This window comes from Labrus bergylta, chromosome 15 (genome assembly GCF_963930695.1).
Source record: "Labrus bergylta chromosome 15, fLabBer1.1, whole genome shotgun sequence".
Taxonomy (NCBI): Eukaryota; Metazoa; Chordata; class Actinopteri; order Labriformes; family Labridae; genus Labrus; species Labrus bergylta.
Genome location: NC_089209.1, coordinates 22,723,294 through 22,732,450, shown reverse-complemented (window position 1 = coordinate 22,732,450; position 9,157 = coordinate 22,723,294). Strand labels below are relative to the sequence as shown.

At 41.7% G+C, this 9,157-nt stretch overlaps 1 protein-coding gene across 4 annotated transcripts in view; it reads right to left on the bottom strand.

Annotated features, from left to right (window-relative positions):
* Positions 1-928: 928 nt before the first annotated feature.
* LOC109982319 (kinesin-like protein KIF13B) overlaps positions 929-9,157 on the bottom strand; it is a 36,870-nt gene continuing 28,641 nt past the window's right edge. For 3 of the 4 annotated variants that reach the window (XM_020631472.3, XM_020631474.3, XM_020631473.3), the window contains 4 exons: positions 5,598-5,672; positions 4,586-4,651; positions 2,623-3,940; positions 929-2,305 (listed from right to left, as the gene is read on the bottom strand). In XM_020631472.3, coding sequence (XP_020487128.2) covers positions 2,049-2,305; positions 2,623-3,940; positions 4,586-4,651; positions 5,598-5,672 — 1,716 coding nt within the window. In that variant the 3' untranslated portion in view covers positions 929-2,048. The remainder of the gene's footprint in view (positions 2,306-2,622; positions 3,941-4,585; positions 4,652-5,597; positions 5,673-9,157) is intronic. The other variant, XM_020631475.3, reaches the window with a different exon arrangement.

Sequence of the window (9,157 nt, the reverse complement as noted above, 5' to 3'; positions counted from 1 at the left end):
GTTTACTGTCTCAAAACGCATCCATTAAAGGAGCAATATGTAACTAGCAATTTTCACATCTGCACTCCGGAAAATATCTATATAATTTCAGGAGGACTGCTCTGGATATTCTCCTGACCTGGCTGTTCAAATATGCTCCTCACAGCGGGAGACTATCCCTGTCAGACAGAAGGGGGTCTCCTGAGGTAAGACTTGACGAAAAAAAAAAAAACGGAAGTACTAGACGAAGCAGCAATAATGCAGCCGTTTAATTAGGTACACAGATCATAGTGGTCTACATGGTATACATTCTATGCCTTGTGCAGCAATCTCAGTAACATTACTCCCCCTCCAACTTGCTTGAGCTGAATTCTCCAGAGATTATCCTGCAGCGTTCTCACATCAGCTCAAACGTACTTGCTGCGGAAAAATACTAGGGTTCTAGCAGGAGAAACTCTTAAGACTGAAAGAAAAATTTGGCTGTTTGCGTTCACATTTACAGCTCCCCCTGGAAATATCAGGAGTTTTTTTTTGCCCTATCTGGCACCTAGTGTTTAAAATTGGTACTGCAGTCCAAATTCAAAACATTGAAGGGAGCTGTCTCCACCTGTCCCCCTCCTCCGTAGGGTCAATGTGTACGCAGATTGCCATGACACAAGAAGCTTCAGTGTTTAGCCAGGTCTGTATCGGTCTTGGTAGGTCAGGTAGAATCAGTTATATCTGATCCAGCTCTCCCGCGTTCATCTGTTGGTTTGCTGTTTGCCTGGTGGGGGTCACGAAACTGCCGTCTCAAAACAAAAACAAACCATTCTGTACCGGAATCAGAGATACTGGCTGTTGTGTTGTTGACGCATGTTTCTTTAATGTCTGGTGATACAGTAAGGTCAATTTCTAATTTAATTCAGTAGATATCATACAGAGTGTACCTTTAGGATTAATCACGCATTGGTTGATGTGAGCAGAATTATATTTATTTAACAATATATAAAGTTCATTTTCAGTTTCATGTGGCTGTTTAAATAAATAAGCATTCAAAACTTGAATTCAAACAACTTGAATGCATAAAAGTATAAAATCTGATTTACCAGACACAAGGTAATACTTTAATTCATTACAACCAACACAATCCCTCAAGAATCCTTTTCACATACAAATCAACAAGTTCTCATACACACGAAGAGCCAATCACCTGCTAATGAAAAAATCACAGTCCAAAAAAACTGCCACACATCACTGTTCTTTAAAAGCCACCTCCAATCGATCTGGTCATACTTGCTTGGAGCGTATTAAAATTGTTAATTGAAATAGTTTCTGAAACATCAAAATAAGCTCCAGTTAACACATTTCAACCACCAGCAGCACAATCTTTGGTGGACTTCCTCTAAGGCACTTTTGATGAGAAACATTTCAAGGCACTGGATCAAAACGACCACATACTTTCACAATACCAACCGGTGTATTGAATCCACAATACTTGGAGGTTGATCCAACCAGCAGCTGCACAATATACAGTAGAAATATGAGCACATGAAATAAGGTGTCTTCACAGTGATGAGTAATCCAGTGAACTTAACATCAATATATCATAATGCAAATAAACTTTCCCCTGGCACTAACACAACATATGGAAGTAGAAAATGTGCTGATTTTGAGAGTCTCCTTTGATTGTTTTCCACTGCTACCCATAAAAAAATACATCAATTGGATAGAAATTGTCATTAACAAAACTAAAACGGTACACATTTTCCAATAAAACATTAAATATTACTTGATTTATTTCACAAAATATACTGGGAAGGCATCAAGATTCAAGATAAAGCATACACTCTCGAAAGGAGATGAATGTTTAAAAATGTATTGTTTCCCCGTCCAATGGTGAAATGGCGTTCAATCTTACAGTAATGGAGGAGATACAGTGAAGACTGTAGCAGATCAGCCTGATAAAAATGTTCTCTCAGATCTCTTTCTAAAACCTTGCCCTATTATACCACCAACCAGCTGCTACATGCGGGCAGAAGAAATGCCAGTGAAGTGTCCATCAATTAGCCATTTAGCGAACATTGACCCTCTCAAGTGTTCCATGACTTGCGGTTGTCTCCTTTGCTGCGGCCGGTTGTTGCACCACCCCCTTCACCTTTGGCTAGAGCGGTAAGGACTGCCAGGTTGGGGCTTGATCCAGACAAGTGGGCACTGTGGCGCTTTTGCTGTTGCTGCTTGCGACGACGCTTGACACCACCCTGACTGACCCTGCTTGGCCTTACCAGCACACCGTAACCAGGGTTACAGTGGAAGTAGTGCTTGCCACCAACTGATCCATCATTCTTTCCTGAAGAAAGATAGAGAAAGATTTGTTTGAGATACAAAGTGTTGGCGTATTCGAAGAATGCAATACAAGCATTTAAAGCATCTACAGTGCATAAGAAATCAAGAAGGGTCTCCGGTTTAGCTCGGTTGAGAGAGCAGGCGTCCCATATTCAGACGCTACTGTCTGGTTGCAGTATTGATTCTGGATCCTAACACTCTTTGCCCCCCCTGAACTCTCCCCTAACTTTCCTGTCTCTTTACATCTGTCCTTTTGATTATTGGACCCAGAAGCTTACCTATAAAGAAAAATAAACAAACAAGAGCAGCTGGTTTACTCACCTGCTGGTACTTCCAGTTCCACTCCAACCCAGGTACCCTTTGCAAAATCAGTGGGTCCAACATAACGGATGGTGCCACTTTTATTGGTCCCCACAGTAACAAACTCCCCTTCTTTCAACCAGTCGGGAAGAATAGCATTTGCTGCTGCATCTCCTTCTTCAGAATCGGAAATAATCTCCAGGTTTTCCATCGGCAATGACAAGTTAAGGCTGCTGTCCTGGCCCATCTGAATTGTCTTGTCCTCCTCCTCACCCACAATTCCCTGAAAAGACTTGAGATCTGAAGACTTGACTTTCTGGATCTTGAAGGGGTTTGCGGCTGAAGCATCTGGTTTTGAAGGCTTAATAGTGGACATAGAAGGATCTGGAGCTGTGGTAGCATTTCTAGACAAACTGACAGGTTCATCTTGTTGAGCTTCTTCTGTAGTTGATGAAGAAGTGAGGGTGGATGTTGGATTTGGGCTCAGGTCCACAGGAGGATTGGCTTGTTCCTCAAAAGAAGCTGGAGGGGCAAGATCTCCGGATTGGGAAGCATCAGGACCCAGCACTTGAGACACATCAGGGACGATGTTCAGAGCTGGTTGTTGAATGCTGTCCAAGGTTTTTTGGTCATTTTCAGGTTGCTGGGGGTGAGGGATGATCGTTTCAGACTGATCTTGACTTTCTTGTGAAGACGGTTGGGTTTCGTAGTGGACTGGCAGTTCAGTTTCTGTTTGGTCTGTGGTTGCTAGGTAAAGTTCTTCTGTTAGGGGTGTTTCTGCTTGTGAGTGGTCTGCAGAGAATTCTGTCTCCTCCATTTTTAAAGGATAAGGGTTAGGCAGGTCTGAACTGTCCATTCTTTCTAATCCAGTATGGCCAATTGTAGAGTCTTGCTTCAGTTCGGTCTGGAACGAAAAGTCTGACTCTTCAGATGAATCAGACTCGCTTTGCTCCTTCAACTGGTCAGAAAGTGACTCATGTTGTTCTTGTTGACTCCAGTTCAAATCCGACAGATTATCCTGTGGTCTGGATGGTAGCGAGTCGGTCCTCTCTTCGGCTGGCTGTTTGTCTGAAACCAGCAGAGACTGTGTGCCTTTAGTTTCCTCTTCCTCTTCATCTGGAACTGCCTCAAAGCCAGATGACGGAGGAAGGTCCCAGCTTAGCGTATATACATCTGATAAAGTTGCAGTGGATATGCTTGTCGAGATGTATCCGCTCGATGCTTCGCTAACAGGGCTAGGGGTGGACTCTTCCATCTCTGGGATGATAGGCGGTGGGAGGGAAAAGGACCTGGGACTCTCTGTATGGACATCAGGAGGAAGGATTTCCTCAATAGGAACCTAGAGGGAAACCATGACAACAAAAGGTACTCGTGACTATTTAGACCCACTTCAAATAAGGAAGACACTACGTTTAAAAGCTAGTTTTTGACTGTGTTTGTCAGCTGAATGGTGCTAGTCATGTGAAATAATGTCAGTTGGTTAGAGCTTATCTAAAAGAATAAACTACTGAATGCAAATTAAGCTGAACAAAGGAGTGTGAGGGAATACACTTCAAACCTTCCTACTGCTGTGAGGTTGGGAGAATCTTTTGTGCTCATTACAAGTGACCTCTTTCAAGTTAGACGTTAATATGCATTAGTCAAATAAATCATTTATTCCACTATCTGTATATCTTTACCTTTCTCAATACATCGTTATCCATCTCTACATCCCCCTATCCCTGTTTGGTAAATGGACTTTAGCTTGTATTACGCTTTTCTACTCAAAGTGCTTTTACACATTCTAACGCCGACACTGAAGCAGCTTGAGCAATTTGGGGTTAAGTATCTTGCCCAAAGACACATCAGACATGTGAGTGCAGGAACTGGGGATCGAACCCCTGACTTTCCGGTTGAGAGACGACCGACTCCACTGAGCCACAGCAGCCCCATCCATTTATCTACTCACACCAATACTAAGTGTTTTTTGGGTTCAGGGACTTACTGGATGTGTATGTTTGCTCAAACCCTCTTCAATGCTGGCTGACTGCACCGTGATGTGAGGCAGACTCTGCAAGATGAAGAGTATGTCAGTCACATTTATGTACAACAAGCTGAAATCTGTACATTAGCAGCAAAAGGTCATTAATCAGATTTCAGGATGTATCATGAGAGAGAGATGTCATTGTCGGACGGGTTCAAGCTGGAGACGAGTACATTTTGAACATGTTCATTTTGTTGTGTGCATGAAGGGATGATCAGCTGCAGTGTGAGGGGTTTTAATTGTCAGGATGACAGAAAGACAGGACAGTGCATTTTGGGGGAACATTAATCTCTTGTCAGATGATGACAGATACTGAAGGCTGATCAGGATGTTACGTCAAAGACTGCCGAATAAGGAAGCGGGAAGTGCTACTGAGAGCTGCCGTACTGTTGCTGAATGTAGCAGAGAATCACTCCCATGATTCCCCGTCAGCCTTGACTTCATCTTTTGTTATTGTTTTGATTGAGAGCCCCCTGGTGGTGAATATTACAGACTGTACCTTTAAGTTCAGTAAATGAGTGTTATAAAGGACAAAATGATCAAATTCAATCGGTGATCAAAGATCAATTGGTGGATAACAGATGCATTACGGGTAAAATAAAGTGAATATATCTGTTCAACATATCCCATGATTAACTCGTGAAACATCAACAAAACTGCATCATCATTAATTTAGATACAGTGTTCAAGTTAAATCTACATAAATTATCTGATTGCTACTGATTCAATATTGTGTCATTTGCTTTAAACTATTTTTAAGGTGAAATAAAATCAAAGTATCATCATCAAATATCTTTAGATTTCTTTTATAGTAATCAGGACAATTGTTGGACTGGATGCTCAGCAGACAGACACACACTGGATTTTAATCAGGATAATTGTTTGATTCTCATGCGCTCCCTATCATATTTTAGAGGAATTATGACTTCATTCTTCAAATGCTGCTGATAAAAATGACGGAACGACAACATACATGAGCAGTTTGTCTACCATCAGAGAGCAGGTCAAACACAGCTATCCTATACTCCTCTGGCTCAGGAGGATAAACCTGCAAGCCAACACAACACGTCCTGTGAACAGGAACAGCTCCTGACAGACACACATTGTGTTTTACATTGAAATAAAACAGATTGGAAAGGATAAATCAGAATAAGAACGGACAGATGTACCATTAAATAAGTCTTTTGAGGAAGTTGGAAATTCTGAGTTGTCGGTGAACGCTCCTTGAAGGGAATTCTGACTTAGAAACTCAAAGAAGCTTCTGTAACCCGAGTTAAAATCAAACATGGCTGCACGGTGCATGAACAGTAACGTTTAAGCTGTAACTATTGTGTTCATCAGCAGCTTACTCCTCTTTTGGTCTACAGTAATTAAATCAGTCACACTGAGAGTATCGTGCAAGTTATCTCTGTAGACGTGTCGTAATGTTTTTTTGTGCGCAACCCATTACGTAGTGAGTTGTTATCACCTGGTATTAGCTGAAAAAAACAAAAGGTACTCCTGGGGGCATCCATGTTGCTTGTCTGACTTGCAACTGGGACGCGGTTAACTCAGGTGGTACGTCATTCATAGCTCAGAGTTCCCAGTTAAATGGAACGCACCTCAAAGCTCAAGACGGTGGAGGCAGGTTAAATACATATTACAAGACCTCATTGGTATTTGTACCCATGTGTGTTGCTGCTGTAGTCCTGTACAGTATGTGTGCGTGCTGTAGTCCTGTATGTGTGTGTAGTCCTGTATGTGTGCTGTAGTCCTGTATGTGTGCTGTAGTCCTGTATGTAGTCCTGTATGTGTGCTGTAGTCCTGTATTTGTCCTGTAGTCCTGTATGTGTGCTGTAGTCCTGTATGTGTGCTGTAGTCCTGTATGTGTGTGTAGTCCTGTATGTGTGCTGTAGTCCTGTATGTAGTCCTGTATTTGTCCTGTAGTCCTGTATGTGTGCTGTAGTCCTGTATGTGTGCTGTAGTCCTGTATGTGTGCTGTAGTCCTGTATGTGTGTGTAGTCCTGTATGTGTGCTGTAGTCCTGTATGTGTGCTGTAGTCCTGTATGTGTGTGTAGTCCTGTATTTGTCCTGTAGTCCTGTATGTGTGTGTAGTCCTGTATGTGTGTGTGTGTAGTCCTGTATTTGTCCTGTAGTCCTGTATGTGTGTGTGTGTAGTCCTGTATGTGTGCTGTAGTCCTGTATGTGTGTGTAGTCCTGTATTTGTCCTGTAGTCCTGTATGTGTGTGTAGTCCTGTATGTGTGTGTGTGTAGTCCTGTATTTGTCCTGTAGTCCTGTATGTGTGTGTGTGTAGTCCTGTATTTGTCCTGTAGTCCTGTATGTGTGTGTAGTCCTGTATGTGTGTGTAGTCGTGTATGTGTGTGTAGTCCCGTATGTGTGTGTAGTCCTGTATGTGTAGTCCTGTATGTGTGTGTAGTCCTGTATGTGTGTGTAGTCCTGTATGTGTGTGTGTGTAGTCCTGTATTTGTCCTGTAGTCCTGTATGTGTGTGTGTAGTCCTGTATTTGTCCTGTAGTCCTGTATGTGTGTGTAGCCGTGTATGTGTGTGTAGTCCTGTATGTGTGTGTAGTCCTGTATGTGTGTGTGTGTGTAGTCCTGTATTTGTCCTGTAGTCCTGTATGTGTGTGTAGTCCTGTATGTGTGTGTAGTCCTGTATTTGTCCTGTATTTGTCCTGTATGTGTGTGTAGTCCTGTATTTGTCCTGTATGTGTGTGTAGTCCTGTATTTGTCCTGTATGTGTGTGTAGTCCTGTATTTGTCCTGTATGTGTGTGTAGTCCTGTATTTGTCCTGTATGTGTGTGTAGTCCTGTATTTGTCCTGTATGTGTGTGTAGTCCTGTATGTGTGTGTAGTCCGAACAAATGAGGAGAGCTTTACTAGCTCACTAATAGCTCATTAATGAGTAACTGATAGCTCCTCATTTGGTCCCTTGTAACAATGAATGCACATTTTTGTTACATTAATAGTTGATGGGGAAAAATGTGCAAGAGGACCCAATGAGGACCTTAGTAAGTACTAGTTAACCAGTAGTTAAGGATTAACTACTGGTTAACTAGTAATAACTTCCTTATTTGGGCACATTTTGTTCAAACTGGTTAATGTGCAACGAGCTGTCTGTTCCTTGTTTGTTCCTCATTTAATCTGTTTTTTTTTTTTGTTTTTTTTTAAAAAGGTGACATTAAAGGTGACATATTATGAAAAATCTACTTTGACAGTGTTTTTGAACATATATTTGGGTAACCTGAGTGTCTACTGACCCACAAAATGTGAAATAAACCCATCCAGTCCTTTGTTTGTGGTCTGCATAAGTCTTACAACACGGAGAAAAATGCTCCGTTTCAAATTTGCTCTCCTTGTGACATCACAGTGGGATTCTGGTTTCTACAGGGTCACAAACCTCCTCTGGTGCTTGATTCATGTTATATTTTGACCAAAGCACAGCACAGGGGACTGTTTGAAAAGGTGGAAAGGGGGTATAATATGTCCTCTTTAAATGGTAAAATCCACTTTGAACGTTTTCCCATTATGCCCTTTTTTAAGCATGAAGGTTTGTGCAAGATGAATATACAAATGTTTTTTATTTTCTATCTTATACTTTGCTGTAGAGCACATCAAGTTAACTGTTTTAATAAAAATGGTGTACTACATTTTTTTTTTACATTTAATTTAATCATAGGAAAATGCTCCAAGTCTGGAGATCTCTGATTGCCTGTTAAAATGAGAATGCATTTCAAGATTTTGTCTTTTTACATGTTTGGATCCTATTACATTTTTTGATACGTTCTAAAACGTATACGTCTGTACTCAAAGCTCTTTTGTTTCTCCAAAAAGTGGCTGATGTATTGTTGAAATACATTTTTAGTGTCCCTGGATTTTACTGTCACAAACCTCATGGTTCTTTTCAAATCTCAAGTCAAGTCGAGCCTTGAAGCTGTCAGGTCAGGTCTCAAGTTTGGCTGGAAGCAAAATCGGTTCTCGAAAAGTTTTTAGACCATTAACAACACGTGTAAGGTCATGGGCTATATTGACGATTTAAATCAACAGCTTCCTAATATTTGCCAAGCAGGGTGGATTGAGGCTCTAATTAGAGAGATGGCCTCAATCAATACAACAAAACCGCCTGATGGTTTTCCACTCCAACCAAACACGTCACATGATTTCCCTGATTAGCTTCTCTACATGCCTCGAGGTGTTTATCAGTCAAATCAGAAGCTGTAGTGGGTGTAGTTTGTCCTGATGTTGCATGATTGGAGATCAGTGGATGATGAGGTGAAGGGAGGGGTAAAGGGAGGGGGGGGGGGGGGGGGGGGCAGGAGGATCCCCTGGTCCTAATTAACCCTCCTCTACACACACGGGCTGATTTCTAAACCACTTACCAAACTATACTAAAGTACTTTTTTTGGCCAAAATGTAGCAGGCAGAAAGAGAACAAATGTGAGATCCACTGTATGCCAAAACTACTTGAAAGTGTACTGATTTAGGAAAATTCACAGTATGCATCAGAGCAGTCTCCCTCGTGTACCGTTTCCCACAA